General features: G+C 40.6%; 1 protein-coding gene across 1 annotated transcript in view; it reads right to left on the reverse strand.

Moving 5' to 3' along the window:
* The window catches only part of LOC141219303 (protein ELYS-like), a 116,051-nt gene that overhangs the window by 43,246 nt on the left and 53,562 nt on the right, over positions 1–19,243 (reverse strand). Inside the window, exons 19-23 of the mRNA XM_073666072.1 lie at positions 18,145–18,201; positions 17,734–17,880; positions 11,463–11,650; positions 11,182–11,326; positions 898–1,029 (exon numbers count right to left, since the gene is read on the reverse strand). Of these exons, the coding sequence (XP_073522173.1) occupies positions 898–1,029; positions 11,182–11,326; positions 11,463–11,650; positions 17,734–17,880; positions 18,145–18,201 (669 nt within the window). The remainder of the gene's footprint in view (positions 1–897; positions 1,030–11,181; positions 11,327–11,462; positions 11,651–17,733; positions 17,881–18,144; positions 18,202–19,243) is intronic.

The following is a 19,243-nucleotide window of genomic DNA, read 5'->3' on the forward strand; positions in this document are numbered from 1 at the left end:
TGTATACATTGCTGAAAAAAGCAATGTATACAGATCAAACAAAAAGTTTATAAATTAAATGAAAAAAAGGGGTGATACGAGCGTTGCAGAGTATGACAGGCAGGTAAAGTCATCAACAGAAATTATTAAAGGAATACAAGGCTACATGTTTCAACATTGGACTGATTTCTTACTCAAGTCAGGGATGTATGCCATTTAGGAAGCCGTAATATCCCATTACACTTTGATCCCAGCGATTATATGACCAATTAGTGTCAGGAAGGAGCCAGACCAGATCGAGATGAGCTTTACAATGCATTGATGCGATAGATTTGCTCTGTAATGGGGGATAATATGCCAAGCCAACAATTAAAAAAAGAAAATCTTTTTTAATGATGTTAAAAAAATGTGTGAAACACAAAATAAAAAGATATTTTACATAATTACATAGGTTGCAAAAAAGACCTAGGTCCATCAACCTTCTTCCACCAATTGTACATTTTGTCACTAAATTAACTATAACCCACAAAGTTACGTGTATCAAGGAAATCATCCAGCCTTGTATAAAAGCTGTTATAGTGTCTGCCATTACTACCTCTTGTGGTCAGGCATTCCACAGTCTGACTGCTCTGACTGTAAAGAACCCTTTCCTATGTTTCCTGAAAACAGACACCTCCAACTGGGGGTGAAGCTGCAAGCATCTATATACTGTATTTAAAAGGGGCATTATAAGGCATGTATTCGGCGCTGGCACCTCACCATCTCAGTGTTCAGACAGAACAGTCAGAGAAACTATTTTTGAAAAGGAGAGATAGCCCTTCCAGTCCTTAAAAGACAGAACTATGGAATCACTTTCACTTATTGTTATTACTTACATATATATTCATGATACTCTTTAAAATGAAACAGAGGACTTACTAGGTGATAATTGTTCAGTGACTGGTTTAGCCGCAAAGCTGGTATGTAATTTGCTCTCTGTAAATGATGTACCAACAAGATCTCTTGATTTTGAATACCTCCGTTTGTGCGCAAATATGTATGCAAGTAATCCTATAATAAAAATAAAGATTTATTAAAGCATAAGGCAAAAGGAAACCTTCACGTTCTGTCTGAATCACTGTTCCTACCGGAACAAAAGTGACAATTCTAAAAGAAACGTCGTATAATCGCACAGGAAAATGTCCTACAATTTGTGGCAGTTAACCTTTTCCTGTCACTGCCAGTTTTAGCATTTCTGAATAGGCCATATAAAGGGTTTTTCGTGACACTGTGCTTTATTTCAGGGGTAAATTTAGGTGGATATGTCTTGAAAACAGCTGAAACTTTAACCCCTTAACGACTGCCGATACGTATTAGAACGGCAGTTGTAAAGGGGCCTTATTCCTGATTTGTTTTAAAACGGCGATTGGGAATAAGATTGTAGCGCTGCCCGTTGGCTGTATGCGACAGCTGACACCCTGCTATAATCGGCCCTGGCCGCTTTTGTAACTGATTGGGCAAATTAACCCCTCAAATACTGCTGTCAATCGCAACAGAGCTATTTAACTGGTTGTAAGGGGGTTGCAAGATCCCCTTTGTAACCATGGGACCCACAAAATGAAAACTGCGGGTACCGATGGTTATCATGGTACCTAGAGGTCATCTGATGACCCCAGGGTACGATGGTCCGTAAGATCTAGCTATAAGCCTGGTCTCACAAGCACACTCCGTGACTCACTGACCGTCTCATGCACTGCAGTACACGAAAAATGTCCCACAGTGGGACGAAGTACAAAGAAAAGTGAAAAAGTAAAATAAAATATGTAAAAAACACACCCAAAAAAGCACACCCAAATCACAAAAAGTCATTTTGCCACTCAAAAAGCAGTGTTTGTGAAAAAAAACAACCCAAAAACCCCCACAATTGTTAACACCGTATCCAGAACGACCCACTTTATAAAACTGGTCCGTTATTTATTCCTTACGGCTAACGGCGTTAAGAAAATAAAAAAAACACCAAAAATGACACTTTTTCATCAGACTGACTCACAAAAATTTTTAATAAAAAGCTTTCAAAAAGTTATATGAAGAAAAAAAGAATGGTATAAATTAAAATCGCCAAACCGTCCCGCAAAACAAAAACTGCAATATGGCTCATTCAGCAAAAAAAAAAAAAGTTACAGTTCTCAGAATATGGCAATGTAAAAACTAATTCATTTTTATAAAACATTGTTTTTAGTGTGTAAAAATAGCAAAGCATAAAAAAAACAATATAAATCTGGTATCTCTGTAATCGTACCGACCCAATGGACAAATCAGTCTTATCACTTACCACACAGTGAACGGCGCAAAAAATAAAAAACATAAATAACTAAATTACTGTTTTTTGTTCATTGTGTCTGAATATCTGAATAAAAAGCAATCATAAAACATTATGTGCCCCAAAATGGCAACAAAAAAATCTGTAACTCGTCCCGCAAAAGAGGGATTTTTGGTACTCACCGTAAAAGCTCTTTCTTTGAGCCTTTATTGGTGGACACAGGTAGCCATGAGTGTATGCATCTGTCGCTGGGAGGCCGCTAGGCAAAAAAAGAATTAGCTCCTCCTCAGCAGTATACACCCATCGACTGGTACAAAGCTCGTCAGTTAGTGAACAAGCAGTAAGAGAAGCAACAAACAACCGAACTATATACAGGCCCAACAGAGGCACATAGGCCCAACATAGGCATAAACCAGGGAGGATGCTGTGTCCCCCAGTGAAGGCTCTAAGAAAGATTTTACAGTGAGTACAAAAAATCCTTCTTTCGTTATTGCTTCATTGGGGGACACAGGTAACCATGGGATGTCCTAAATCAGTCCCAAGGAGGGAATAGAATAACTGCCAAATCAGCTTGGACGGCAGGCGACCACCGCTTGCAGAATCTTCATACCTAGGCCAGCATAGACCGAGGCGTAGATATCTACTCTGTAGAACCTTGTGAAAGTGTAACGAGATGACCAGGTATCAGCTTTGCAAATCTGGGTTGCAGAGGCCTGTTGGCAAACAGTCCAAGAAGCCCCCAACGCTTGGGTGGAGAGCGCTCTTACTCCCGGAAGGGGTAGCCTGTGTGTAGCGCGATATGCCTCCAGTATAGCCGAGCGAATTCAGCGATGGTTAGATTTTGTAGCAGGGAGATCCTTGCGATGACCCTCAGATGACAAACAAGGTGTCAGAACATCTGAATGAAGCGGTCCTTGATAGGTAGACACAGAGCTCTGCTCAGGTCCAGCTTGTGAAGGGATCTTTCAAGGGGATGAACCAGAGATGACCAGAAAGAAGGCAGAACAATGTCCTCGTTGATGTGGAATGAGGAGACTACCTTAAGAAAGGAGGAACTGGTCTGAAAACTACCTTGTCCTGATGGAGAATGAGAAAAGGAGAGCGACTAGAGAGCTGCCAGCTCAAACTCTTCTGAAGGACGTGATGGCTACCAAAAAGGCAACCTTCCAGGAAAGGAATGACGACAAGATGTCATGGATAGGTTCGAAGGGGGCTTGCTGAAGGATGCTTAGACCAGATTAAGGTCCCAAGAGCCTACAGGAGGGCAATATGGCAAAGCCAGGCGAGCAACTCCATGGAGGAAGATCTTGAGCTTGGGACGAGAAGCCAAATTCCGTTGAAAAAGAATTGAGAGTGCAGAGATCTGAACCTTGAGAGTACTGATAGAAAGCCCAGAGTAGAGTCCCAACTGGAGAAAAGCCAAGATGGATGGAAGAGAAAAAGACATGTGAGCAGAAAAGGTTGTTTTCACACCATCAAAAAAAAAAAAAAAAGAAAAAAAAAAGGCCTTCCAAGTCCGATGTTAAATGCGTGAGGACGCGGGCTTTCTTGCTCTGACCATGGTCTGTATGACCTGGGATGAAAAACATGCTTCTCTCAAAACCAATGCCATTAAATTCAGAGACAGAGAATTCTGGTGGAAGAGGGGACCCTGAGAGAGAGAGAGTAGGTCCCTTCTGGGCCAGTCTACAGCCACCATGATTACTGGGACTCCCTCTGCCTTGGTCTTCTTGATGACTCTCGGGATCAGTGGCAGAGGCGGAAAGAGGTAAGGAAGATGAAAATGAAATCATGGAATGAGGAGGGTGTCATAACCGACTGCCAGAGGGGTAGCGAGACCTGGCTACGAAGTGAGGCACCATTAGATAGACGTCGGTGGTGCCCCATCTGTGACAGATCTTATCGAACACGATGGGGTTGAGTGTCCACTCGCCCGAGGAGAGTCTGATGACTAAGGAAGTCGGCGGCCCAATTGTCCACCCCCAGAATGTGTACTGACGATATTGCTGGCACGTGTCACTCGGCCCAGACCAGAATCCATGAGACCGCCGTGATAACGGATTTGCGGCTTGTTAAGCCCTGTCGGTGTATGTATGCCACGGCTGTGGCGTTGTCTGATTGAATGCATACTGGATAACCAGCTAGGAGATTCTACCAGTGGAGAAGGGAGATGTAGAAGACTCCATCAGCCAAAAAATAAAAAAAGTTATAGGTCACAGAAAAAAGCGATACAAAATTTTTTTTTCAATAAAACACTCTTTATTGTGTAAAAGCGCCAAAACATAAAAAAAATATATAAATGTGGCACTGATGTAAACGTACTGACCCAAAGAATAACGCTGCCTTATCAATTTTACCACATGCGGAAATGCATTAAAAAAAACAAACAAACAAAAAAAAAAAAAAACCAATTCCTGAATTGTTGGTTTTTGTTTATTCTGCCTCCTAAAAATCGGAAGAAAAAAGCGATCACAAAATGTCACGTGCCCAAAAATGGTACCAATAAAAACATTCACTTGTCCCATAAAAAACAAGCCATCACATGACTGTCGGCCAAAATATGGAAAAATAATAGCTCTCAAAATATGGCGATGCTAAAACTAGTCTATGCAAAAAAAAAAAAAAAAAAGCAACTTTTCGTGTGTGACAGCTGTCAATCATAAAAATCTGATATGGATCTGGTATCGCTGAAATCGCACCGACCCGAAGAATAAGGTCGTCTAATCACTTATACCGCACGAGGAACGGTGTAAAAAATAAACGCTAGGGTTAGGGTTGGGATTTTTTTAAAAGTGAAAAAAAAAAAAAAAAAAGATGATATGGTGACTAGTGTTGAGCGGAAGTGCTCACTACTTGAGTCTGCATCGGGTGCTCAGGTATGCGCTGAGTATCGCGGATGCTCGAGTGACATGCTCAAGTCTCCGCCCCATATGATTCGTTGCCAAAAAAAAAAAGTTGCGTGGATTGACTGCCATGCACGAGTGGTCCAAGCATGTTTTTTTTTTTTTGGGTGTCTAACAACCATGAAACATGCGAGTGGAGACTCGAACATGTCACTCGAGCACCCGCGATACATGGTGCATACCCGAGTACTCAAGTAGCGAGCACTTGCACTCAAGACTAATGACAACTTGATGACCTAATGTTATCAAATTCTGTGTCGTACCTCTAAGTTCAAAATGTTCACTATACCCCTTGATAAAATCCTTGAGGGGTCTAGTTTTTAAAATGGGGTCACTTGTGGGGGGTTTCCACTATTTAGGCACATCAGGGGCTCTCCAAACGCGACATGGCTTCCACTCTTAATTCCAGACAATTTTGTGTTCCTTCCTTTCTGAACCATGCCGTGCGCCAAAACAGTCTATTTTCCCCACATATGGGGTATCGGTGCACTCAGGAGAAATTGCACAACACTTTCTGGGGTCAATTTTCACCTCTTACCTTTGTGAAAATGAAAAATTTGGGGCTAAAAGATAATTTTTGTGGAAAAAGTTAGCTTTTTTTATTTTCACGGCTCCATGTTCTAAACTACTGTGAAGCACCTTGGGGTTCAGGGTGCTCACCACACATCTAGATAAGTTCCCTGAGGGGTCTAGTTTCCAAAATTGTGTCACTTGTGGGAAGTTTCCACTGTTTAGGCACATCAGGGGCTCTCCAAACACGACATGGCGTCTGCTAATTATTCAAGCAAATTTTACATTCAAAAACTCAAATGGCGCTCCTTTCTTTCTGAATCCTGCCGTGCGCCCAAACAGTGGTTTTCCCCCACATAATGGGTATCGGCGTGCTGAGGAGAAAATTGCACAACAAATTTTGGGCTTTATTTTTTCTGTTACACTTGCGAAAATAAAAATTGTGGTCTAAAGTAAAATTTTTGTGAAAAAAAAATAAAAATGTTCATTTTTTTCTTCCACATTCCAAAAATTTGTGTGAAGCACCTGAAGGGTTAATAAACTTCTTGAATGTGGTTTTGAGCACGTTGAGGGGTGCAGTTTTTAGAATGGTGTCCCTTTTGAGTATTTTCTGTCATAAAGGCCCTTCAAAGTCACTTCAAATGTGATGTGGTCCCTAAAAAAATGGTTCTGTAAATTTTGTTGGAAAAAAGAGAAATCACTGGTCAACTTTTAACCCTTATAACTTCCTAACAAAAAAAAAAATTGGTTCTAAAATTGTGCTGATGTAAAAGTCGACACGTGGGAAATGTAAAAGTAGACACGTGGGAAATGTAAAAGTCGACACGTGGGAAATGTAAAAGTCGACACGTGGGAAATGTAAAAGTAGACATGTGGGAAATGTAAAAGTAGAAACGTGGGAAATGTAAAAGTAGAAACGTGGGAAATGTTATTTATTAACTATATTGTGCTACATATCGCTCTGATTTAAGGGCATGAAAATTCAAAGTTTGAAAATGTCTTTTTTTTTTACAAATAAATGCAAGTCATACTGAAGAAATTTTACCACAATCATGAAGTACAATATGTCATGAAAAAACATTCTCAGAATCAGGGGGATCCGTTGAAGCGTTCCAGAGTTATTACCTCATAAAGTGACAGTGGTCAGAATTGTAAAAACTGGCCTGGTCATTAATGAGCCGACCACCCTCGGGGGGTTAAAGAATCTGTCACCAAATTTTTGCTATGTAATCTGAGAGCAGCATGATTTAGATTTTGGAAAATTAGAAATTTTGAAACTCAGAATTTACTGTCATGGAGCCAGATAGCTAGGTCACAAAAAAATAGTTAAGCATTTAAGACGTTAACATAATTTTTCCAACATTTCTTTATTTTGCTTGGCTGTTAGAAGGCTTAAAAGTTAAGCAGCAATTTTTTATAGACATTTACAAAATCTATTTTTGAAGTGACTGAGGGGCATTTATATTGGAAACCCTCAAAAAGTCATGGTGTCCCCTTACTGACCAGGCAACATTTTTCAATTCTGACCGATGTGTGGCAATAATTCTGGAATGCGACATCATATCTCAGTAATTATGACACATATTAGTGGTAAATTTAGGTCAATATGCTTTGTGTTTATGAAAAGATTGGAAATTTGACAAATTAAAAAAAAAGTCAAACTTTTCATTTTTATGCCTTTAAAAAAAGATGGTCATACCACTAAAAATAAACTAATATTTGCCACATGTCTACTTTACATAAGCAACTTTTTTTTAAAACAATTTTTTTGTTACGTTACAATTGTTAAAAGTTTATCAGCAATTTTTCATTTTTCCAACAAAATAAAAAATGTTGGTTTTGTAAATTAAGTGACTTTGAGGTGCCTATGTGACAGAAAATACCCAAAAGTAACACCTTTTAAAAACTGCACCCCTCAAAGTCTTCAAAGCCACATTCAAGAAGTTTATTAACTCTTTAGGTGCTTCGCCGGAATTAAAGCAATATGGAAGAAATAAATACAATTTTACATTTTTCCCACAAAAATGTTGCTGTGGTCCCAAATGTTTCATTTAAATCGAGAAAAAGGAAAGAATGTACCCCAAAATTTGTTGCAATTTCTCCCAAGTACACAGATACTCCATATGTGGAGGAAAACTACTATTTGGGCGCACGGCAGGGCTTGGAAGGGATAGAGCACCATTTGACTACAAAATTGCCTTCAATAGATAGTTAACTCCATGTCGTGTTTGCAGAGCCCCTATGTGCCTAAACAGTGGAATCCCCCTGACAAGTGACCCAAGTTTGGAAATTACACACCTCAATGAATATTTCTAGAGGTTTGGTGAGCACCTTGAACCCAGAAGTGCTTCACAGAATTTTATAACGCTAACCCGTGAAAATGAAAGATCACATTTTTCCATCAAATATGTTGGTTTTGCCCCAAACTTTTCATTTTCACAAGAGAAGCAGGAGTAATTGGGCAACAAAATTTGTTGTGCAATTTCTCCCGAGTACGTCGATAACCCATATTTAGGGGAAAACTACAGGCAGTGCTCGGAAGTAAAGGAGACATATTTGAATTTTGGTGTGCCATTTTGACTGGAATTTATTGGAGAAACCCCCCACAAGTGACCCCATTTTGGAAACTACACCACTTGAGAAATTCATCTAGGGGTGAAATGAGCATTTTTAACCCTCAGGTGACTCACAGAATTGTATAATATTGGACTGAGTAAATTGAAGAAATTGATTAACAAATTGGATAAATTTTTCGAGTTTGCCAATACCCCATATGTGGTTGAAAGCTAGTTTTAAGGCAGAGTGCAAGGCTCAGAAGGGAAGGAGCACCATAGGAGTGCAGATTTGCTGGAATGGTTTGAGGGTGCCATGTTTCATTGGCAGTGTCCCTTACATTGCCAGTTAAACAGACACCACCAATAAATTTCCACACATTACAAACTACACCCCTCAATAAATTCATGCAAGGGTGCAGTTAACATGTGGACATCACATGTGTCTCACAGCATTTTATACCATTGGGTGGTGAAGAAACAATTATCACATTTTTAACACTATAATGTTGTTTTAGCCTTAAATTTTACATTTTTATAAGAATTAATAGGAAAAATTGCACAACTACCTGTGAGGTCCATTTTTCCCCCAGAGCACCAATACCCAACATGTAACAGGAACTACATTTCAGGCACAGTGGAAAGCTCAGAAGGGAAAGAGCACCATATTGTAGTACAGATTTTACTGTTATGATTTACGGGTGCCATGACCCACTGGAAGAGCCCCTGAGGTGCCAGAACAGCAGAACCTTACCAATAGTGACCCACATTTTACAAACTACACTTCAGTGAATTCACCCTACACCACGGGTGTGTCACAGAATTTTATACCATTGAGCAGTGAAGAAAAATAATTTAATTTTCCATTTTCACACAGGAAAATGGGTAAAAATGGTACCAAAATTTGCCACACAATTTCTTCTGAATGTGGCAATACAGCACTGCTTAGCCATACAGCGAGACTCAGGATGGAAGGAGCATTATTTGTCTCTCTGTGAACAAGTTATAGTAGAATGTGTCACAGAATAATACCTGATGAAGACACCCGAGCAGTCTCAAAAGATTGCTATTTGTTACCATATTTTCAGTTAGCAATTAAAAGGCATCAACCACTGAGGACTCTTAAATTTGAATATTTTTCTATCTACTGTCTAACACAGTAAAAAGATATTTTTTATCCTGTATTCATACCACAAAAATGTTGTTTTACGAGGGAAAATGGGTAGAAATGGTACCAAAGTTTATCACACAATTTCTGCTGACCAAGCAATACCTCATATGTGGCTATACAGTACTGCTTACCCACATGGTGAGACTCGGGGGGAGGAAGCGCTAGGACTCTTTGAGAATAAATTATTGTAGAATAGTTTGTGGACTCCACATACAGAGCCCAACGTACCAGAAGGGCAGAACCTCCCCCTCGAGTAACCCTATTTTGGAAATTACACCCAATTGGGAATTTATTTACAGGTGTAGTGACAATTTTAATGGATGATGCAGAGTTAAAAATGCAAACCTGCCATTGTAGTGCCCATACATTATGCCCAACCTGTGCTTCCGGAAACATGTACCCCGTAATTTAAGCGGGCCCTCAACGCTACAGAAGTGCCAAATTTGTGGACGCTAAACGTGGTTTAGGCACATTGTGCAGCTTAGACGGAGGGGGGCATTTGGATCTGGGAGTGCAGAATTTGCTGGATTTCTTTTGCGGTGAGCAATTTCACTTTTCCAGAGCCTTTGTGCAACCAGTAAGGTGGAAACCCTCTATATTTCCACTGACAGGTGACGGACCTGAGTGGGGACTTGTTTTTTTGTGAATTAAATCAAAGCTTTTATTGGGAACATTTTACATAACATTTGGGATCACATCTATACTGTGCTCTACGTTGAGCACTTACATTGGGGTTTCCATCTAAATCTCCGAATGATGTGATTCAGATGAAACCCCTGAGGGATCCATTCTCCTCTATGATGATGCAACAGAGTTCCTCTGTACTCGGTCTGGTCTCTCATCATAGAGAGCAGGATAAATGTGAGCTGAGCCTTACTTAAATCTTTAGGAGGCAAAGTGAACAAATCAACAGAATTGGTTTTATTTTTAACGCCTTCACTGTGGGTCAGCATGATTACAGAGACACCAGGTTTATTACTTTTTTTGTGTTTGGCCACTTTTGCGCCCTAAACCCCCCCCCCTTTTATTAAAAAAAACACAACAGTTTTTGCATCCCCATATTTTGAGAACTATAATGTTTGTATATTTCTGCTGACAGTCATGTGAGGACTATAGCTTTTTTTTTTTTTTATTTCTCCACTGATGAAGCTGTATGGCGTCTTTTTTTTGAGGGAGAAGATGACGACGTTACCAGCTATTTAAATACGTCTTTTTTATTGCATTTTGTTCCACTTTTTTCAATGGTATGATGAAAAAGCATAGTTTGCCATTTTATGGTGTTCACTGAAGGGGTTAAATAGTGAGTTTTATAGTTCGGGTCGTTTTGGATGTGGTAATACAAAATGAGCACTTTTTCGTTTCTCTTTACAGACATATACATATTTATTGAATTATTTTTAATTTTTTGTTCTTATTTAAAAATATTTTTTAAATTTTTTAGTTTTTTTACTTTACTTCATTCCTTTATGGGATTTTACCTTTTATTACTCTGATCACTGGGATAATGCATTACACCTGTCAGTGTTACACAAACAAAAGACTTTTAGGCCATCCTTCTTGCATGGTCTAACAGGCCACTGTAGCTGGCAGACGGAGGTCATTATTTGACCTCAGATTGCCATGACTGCCATCAGGAGCCCGTGTTTGTGTCGCAGGGGTGCTGATTGGGTGGGAGAGGGCTTCTAAAAGCTGCGATAGCGAGAACGAGACAGACAGAGTAAAGAAACTTTCTACAGTCATGGTTATGCTGGCTTTATGGCCTCTTACTTGTTCAGAATCTGTGAAGGCAAGCTTCAGCAAATCTTCCACAAGCCCCATTTCTTGACATGTTTCATACATATGTTTCAGCAGCTCTTCAACATTCAATCGGCTGGAGTGGAGCTTTTGCAGATTCCAGGCCTCAAAAATGTGCCTACAAATTGTGATAGGTCATTAAATATACAGCCAGTGGATACCATAAACCTATCGCTGTGCCCCAATTCATCATGATTCTTTAATTGTCTAAAGACAACTAGAAATTAACATGTGACAAAGGCAACAAAACTTACCTGTTTTCTAAAAATACAGTCATGTGACGTTTGACCTCTGCACTGTTGAATATTGGAGGCTTCATAGCTAGAATATAGCGTAGGGCCAGTCTGTGGTCTCCATGGCACATTAAGGTCTCTATAATCAGATTGTGCTGCCATGGCATTACCTTACTTGTGGCAGGATGGAGCAGACAGTCCACTGAATTCTAGAAGTGGAAAAAAGATCTGTTATTCTTTCTTAAAGGGAACCTATCACCTCCAAAAAACATATTTCTCTGCAAAATGAGTGGTAATAATGGCCCTCTGCAGACTGACTGGCTGCTCTGCAGAGCGTCAACTGCAGGGACAGTGATTCCAGTCACGCTCACTGTATGGACTAGCAGCTCCCTGCACCATCCTATGGAAGAGAGCAAAGAAAAAGGAAAAAAATCTACAATAAAACTTAACCCTTTCAGGGCATGGTGATTTTTTTTATTTTTGCAGTCATTTTTTTTACCTTTCGCCATCAAAAAATGTATGAGGGCTTATTTTTTACAGGACAAATTTTAATTTTGAATAGTGCCATTCATTTTACCACACAATATACTGAATAATGGTAAAACAAGCTTCAAGTGGGTTCAAATGGAGGAAAAAAAATGCATCCCAATCCTCCATTATTGGATTTTATTTTTTTTGAGGGTGTTCATTTGGCGGTTGACGGCAGTCCGATTACAGTGATACCAAACATGCAGCAATTTCTCTATATTTAACTAGAGACTTTGAGAACATGTTTCATGTGTAACTGGACACAATGGTTGCAGTGAGGAATAAATATGTTTTTTTTCTCATTTTGGCTCTGTTGCGATGATATTAGCAATGTATTTTGCACCTAACAAGTTAACAATTGTTAAGTGCAAGGGGGTGTTCTTGTTTCCACAGGGGGTTGTGCACTTTTCCTCCAATCATAAGCAGGCAGCAACAAAGCATATAAAGAACACCCCCCACCATAGCTTAGAGCAGGTTTCTCAGTGTGCGATGTACCTCTTCTAGCCTAACCTCCTGCATGAGTGGCAGTGTGCAGGGAGGGGCAGAACAGCGGAGTTTAAAGGGAATCTGCCACCCCCTGGGAGATAGCAGACCTCTAATATGGCCATACAGGGGATAGAAAACGTGCTTTTATAAAAACACATATCTCTGCAATCAGACCTCTACTATGGGCCATACAGGTAGTATAGAGTTACTTTTCTATAACCTGCATGCCCATAGTAGAGGTCTGATATCACCGGGGGGGTGACAGATTCCCTTCAGACCTCTACTATGGGCCATACAGGTAGTATAGAGTTACTTTTCTATAACCTGCATGCCCATAGTAGAGGTCTGATATCACCGGGGGGGTGACAGATTCCCATCAGACCTCTACTATGGGCCATACAGGTAGTATGGAGTTACTTTTCTATAACCTGCATGCCCATAGTAGAGGTCTGATATCACCGGGGGGGTGACAGATTCCCATCAGACCTCTACTATGGGCCATACAGGTAGTATGGAGTTACTTTTCTATAACCTGCATGCCCATAGTAGAGGTCTGATATCACCGGGGGGGTGACAGATTCCCATCAGACCTCTACTATGGGCCATACAGGTAGTATAGAGTTACTTTTCTATACCCTGCATGCCCATAGTAGAGGTCTGATATCACCGGGGGGGTGACAGATTCCCATCAGACCTCTACTATGGGCCATACAGGTAGTATAGAGTTACTTTTCTATAACCTGCATGCCCATAGTAGAGGTCTGATATCACCGGGGGGGTGACAGGTTCCCATCAGACCTCTACTATGGGCCATACAGGTAGGTATAGAGTTACATTTCTATCACCTGTATGCCCATAGTAGAGGTCTGATATCACCGGGGGGGTGACAGGTTCCCATCAGACCTCTACTATGGGCCATACAGGTAGTATAGAGTTACTTTTCTATACACTGCATGCCCATAGTAGAGGTCTGATATCACCGGGGGGGTGACAGATTCCCATCAGACCTCTACTATGGGCCATACAGGTAGTATGGAGTTACTTTTCTATACCCTGCATGCCCATAGTAGAGGTCTGATATCACCGGGGGGGGGGTTGCCGGATTTCCCATCAGACCTCTACTATGGGCCATACAGGTAGTATAGAGTTACTTTTCTATAACCTGCATGCCCATAGTAGAGGTCTGATATCACCGGGGGGGTGACCGTTTCCCATCAGACCTCTACTATGGGCCATACAGGTAGGTATAGAGTTACATTTCTATCACCTGTATGCCCATAGTAGAGGTCTGATATCACCGGGGGGGGTGACAGGTTCCCATCAGACCTCTACTATGGGCCATACAGGTAGTATAGAGTTACATTTCTATCACCTGTATGCCCATAGTAGAGGTCTGATATCACCGGGGGGGGTGACAGATTCCCATCAGACCTCTACTATGGGCCATACAGGTAGTATAGAGTTACTTTTCTATCACCTGCATGCCCATAGTAGAGGTCTGATATCACCGGGGGGGGGGTGACCGGTTCCCTTTAAATGTGTCCCATAAACCCTTCTGTCAGCTCTTTTCTAATCACTGATCGCACTGCAGACATAAACGGGATTACATCCTACTCACTGACAAACCTGCTCTACGCTATGGTGGGGCGTGTTTGCTATGTTGCTGCCGGCTTATGGATTGGTCAGCATCATACAGGTGTAAGAACCATACGTCACCAGTGACATCTCTGTGATAACTCATTAGGGGTAAAATTTAAGAAAAAAAAAAAAAAAAAAGAGGAAAAAAACACAAAACAAACATTTTATACTGCTCTGCAACCATTATTATATCCAGTTGAACATGGAAAATTTGGTGACCGGTCCTCTAAGTGGTCTTAGAAAGCAAAACATTATTTTGTGTTGCCATTTTCCTAGACTCTTGTGTGCTATCCTGACATTTTTATTGAAACCAATTTTGTGTACATATAATGCACGGTTTGCTTATTAATTACTTTTTTCCAGGTTGGTGAGGTGACCCAAAAAAATGAAATTCTAGCTTTTTTTTTTTTATGGGTTAATGGGTTAATTCGTTACGTATTTTAATGGACTGTACTTTTATGAATGCAGCAACAACAAATGTTTTTGTTCCTTTATTTTTAAACTGAGGAAAAGGGGGCGATTTTAATTTATTCAACTTTTAAAAACTTTTTATTCACATTTTTGTGAAACCGGTGATCGTTTATAGCACATACAGTAATGCAGTATATACAGTGGGGAAAAAGTATTTAGTCACCAATTGTGCAAGTTCTCCCACTTAATAAGATGAGAGGCCTGTAACTGACATCATAGGTCGACCTCAACTATGAGAGACAACATGACAAAACAAATCCTGAAAATCACATTGTCTGATTTGGAAAGATTTTTTTTTTCACATTTTGGTGGAAAATAAGTATTTGTCAATTACAAACAAGCAAGATTTCTGGCTCTCACAGACCTGTAACAAATTCTTTATGAGGCTCCTCTGTCCTCCACTCATTACCTGTAGTACTGGCTCCTGTTTGAACTTGTTATCATTATAAAAGACACCTGTCCATAACCTCAAACAGTCACACTCCAAACTTCACTACGGTGAAGACGAAAGAGCTGGCGAAGGACACCAGAAACAAAATTGTAGCCCTGCATCAGGCTGGGAAGACTGAATCTGCAATAGGCAAGCAGCTTGGTGTGAAGAAATCAACTGTGGGAGCAATAATCAGAAAATGGAACACATACAAAGACCACGGATATTCTCCCTCCATCTGGGGCTCCACACAAGATCTCACCCCGTGGGGTTAAAATGATCTCCAGAATGGTGAGCAAAAATCCCAGAACCACACGGGGGGACCTAGTGAATGACCTGCAGATAGCTGGGACCAACTTTACAGGCTACCATCAGTAACACACTACGCCACCAGGGACTCAGATCCTGAAGTGCCAGACGTGTCCCCCTGCATAAGCCATTACATGTCCGTGCCCGTCTGAAGTTTGCTAGAGAGCATTTGGATGATCCAGAAGAGTATTGGGAGAATGTCATATGGTCATCTGAAACCAAAGTAGAACTGTTTGGTAGAAGCACAACTCAGCGTGTTTGGAGGAGAAAGAATGTGGAGTTGCATCCAAAGAACACCATACCTACTGTGAAGCATGGGGGTTGCAACGTCATGCTTTGGGGCTGTTTCTCTGCCAAGGGACCAGGGCGACTGATCCGTGTACAAGAAAGAATGAATGGGGCCAAGTATCATGAGATTTTGAGTGAAAACCTCCTTCCATCAGCAAGGGCATTGAAGATGAAACGTGGCTGGGTCTTTCAGCATGACCATGATACTAAGCACACCGCCAGGGCAAAGAAGAAGTTTCTTCGTAAGAAGCATTTTTAAAGGTCCTGGAGTGGCCTAGCCAGTCTCCAGATCTAAACTCTATAGAAAATCTTTGGAGGGAGTTGAAAGTCCGTGTTGCCCAGTGACAGCCCCAAAACATCACTGCTCTAGAGGAGATCTGCATGGAGGAAAGGGCCAACATACCAGCAACAGTGTGTGCCAACCTTGTGAAGACTTACAGAAAACGTTTGACCTCTGTCATTGCCAACAAAGGATATATAACAAAGTATTGAGATGAACTTTTGTTATTGACCAAATATTTATTTTCCACCAAAATTTAAAAAAAAAATCTTTCCAAATCAGACAATGTGATTTTCAGGATTTGTTTTCTCATTTTGTCTCTCATAGTTGAGGTCTACCTATGATGACAATTACAGGCCTCTCGCATCTTTTTAAGTGGGAGAACTTGCACAATTGGTGGCTGACTAAATACTTTTTTTCCCCACTGTAGTTGAGATCGTGGTATTAAGAGGACAATGACAGAATCTTCAGCATACCACCGGCTGTCATAGTAACTAATCGGTCCCCACCAGATTGGCAGCAGTGTTTAAATTGGTAACCATCGCAACGGAAACTTCTCTCCGGCAGCGGCTGTTAGAGACTGATGTCAGCTATGTCTTACAGCCAGCATTAGCCAAGTGTGGAAGACGCTCAGCTCCTAAGTCCCCTCCACACATGCGGACCCCTTCCTAGGATGTGAATTCATGTCCTAATTCTGGAAAATTAACTTTTTTTCATCCCTTTCTCCAGTAAGCTTTCCAGACATGATTCCATAGCCACTTACCTGCAGATTACCACTATATATGCAGATAAATAGCATATTTTTTTGGAGGTGACAGGTTACCTTAAAGATGTGCAGAAGCCGGCAGCTCAGAGAAATGAGTAATAAAATCCTTAAAAGCAGTTGTCTGGGACTTTGCTAGTGACGGATTATCGTTACGATAGGTCATCAATATCTGAATGCTGGGGGTGTGACATTTAACTCCCCCCCACCAATCAGATGCTTTAAGTGTCAGCTGTGGAGCTGCACAGCACCATCAACTGTAAAGTGGCCACAACCTGGTACTACACATTTGCCGCCTGTACAGTACACGGAATAGACTACTGTGCAGTTGTCGGACTGTGTAATTCCGCTTCACAACTGAGTACGTCTGGCTGCCACTGGCAACTGGAAGAGCTGATAAGTGGGGGTGTGGAGAGTCTCACCCCCAATGATTGGAAACTGGTGACCTATCCTAAAGATTGTGAATCAATATTAAAGTCCCAAACCCTTTAACATACATAACATCAATTATAGACTATATATACATAGACACACACTGTATATTCAATTGCCGCAGCGCCTTGAGCAATGACGATGCTGTAGTTCCCAGCGGGTGACAGGTTGATGTGGACACAAGACAAGAATCGCAGACGTCTGCTCTGACAAAATAGTAAAGGCTGCAGTCAATACGCTGCGGATTTGCTGCGGCAGTCATGTGAAACAACAATGTCACCTGCCAGGAATAGCAGCGCCTATCTCGCTTGACTGCCAACCGTTGCGGAAGACTAATATACATTACTTTTCATTTCTAGGGGGAATGGAGTTAAGGGTTTGTCGGTAGTGGACAACCCCTGTAAATGAAGTGTGTATCTGAAGTAAAATGGTATGGATTGTGTGGAAGGACAAAACTCTAAATTCCCCGTTTTCTATTAGAGCCAGATCAGCTACATGTCAGCATTTCTGAAGGGGTTTCTTCTTTATAAAGCAAAGTGAAAAGGTATTTTTACTGAACCGGTTGAGTTCAGTAGAATTACCAGGATGATATTACCAGCCCAGATATCTACACAACCTTAAGGGTACTATAATAATTAAAAATACAAGTAAACAGTAAAAACAATACCTGATAATCATTGTGATCCAGAAGCCAAAAGCCTTGAGTAAGTTTTATTAGACCACAAGGGATGGAAAAAGCTGCGGGAAATGATTCTATGGAAGAATCCGGCTTATCTGAGAACGAGTACATGACATCCAACAAAAAATAGACCATCTGGTATACAAGTGGTTAAGGTTATTTGCAATACATAGTCTTGTAAATAATTATATTTTGCACAAAACTATATGTTTTGGTTTAGACAAGAGAACTCTAGCTTAATTTGTGAAAGAAATTGGTGAACTTTTGGCCCACAGAGTTGCACTTTAAGCCAGGCCTTTTCCACTAAACCATACGCCTTTGTCTGGCATAAATCACAAATATGGTGGAAATCATGAGACCTTTTTGTTTTAGGTCATCTGGTAAACGGAAAAAGGATACAATTGTGTGTTTGTTTATTTCATCTGTATCTTCTAGTAGATACACGTCTAGAAGTGCCTGCAACACACAGTGTTAAAGATCAGTTAGCAAGAACGAAAAAAGTTAAAAAGGGGTATTCCCATCTCAAAGATCAAGCAGTAGTTATAATATTAGCAAATACCTCCAATTAAAAATTAAGTATAGTTCTTCAGATTCACTATGTCGCTTACCTCATGTGCATCCATGGATAATACCACTAGCAACTAACTCACTATATGATTTATCATAACCATAGATACCCAAGTTACTGGAATGACAACTGACAACGTGCAGGGATGGTCAGCTGTAAGAGACAGCAGCCATCGTGATTCAGCGCAGTGACAGGACCTCGCAGCGGCGTACATGAACAGCAGTTTGCGGGAATGCACTACCCTAAGTGCCGTACATATATGGCAGATGTTGTGAAGGGGTAAATAATACCATATCGTATATCATTCTTCTTCCGAGTTAAGTTGTATGACTATCATATTTTCTGTGCATGATTATAGGGGCAGCCATCCGATATGATGCTCCATTTCTAATCGGGGATAAATGTTCCTCTTTGGGAATGAAAGTTCCACGTTGGTGTGGGTCCCAACACCCAGACACCAACCGATTAGCAAGTCATCAACCATACTGCAAATAAGTGATAAAGGGGCTGTCCGGTTAAAACTAGTTGAGAGAGATGCTTTAGGGAGATAAAAAGTAGCATAGGACTATTATGAAGAAATTGAACATTTGTAAGTTTCAGCTTTACTTTTTTTTTTAATTTTTCATACTACTATATTGAAAGAATAAGAAAAAAAATCAAAAAAGATGTTCAACATACCATATAAAGTACTGAAAAATGGGAAGACAACAGCAATGTGACCCAGTATATTCAATGAGAAAGGGATTTTACAGTAAGAAAAATGCAATTTTCACAATTCTATAATTGCGAGTTACAGGACCGTGAGCATCCCAGAGAACGCCCAATGGTTGGGGAAAAACAACAAATAACAAACCGCATACCAGACTGCAGCACCATATATCACAAGTTGGCAGAAGCCATAGTGTAAATCTTGTAAAATTTTACAAAAAG

The sequence above is a fragment of the Phyllobates terribilis genome, unplaced genomic scaffold (assembly GCF_046119375.1).
Source record: "Phyllobates terribilis strain yellow unplaced genomic scaffold, ASM4611937v1 Scaffold_260__1_contigs__length_2691941, whole genome shotgun sequence".
Taxonomy (NCBI): domain Eukaryota; kingdom Metazoa; phylum Chordata; class Amphibia; order Anura; family Dendrobatidae; genus Phyllobates; species Phyllobates terribilis.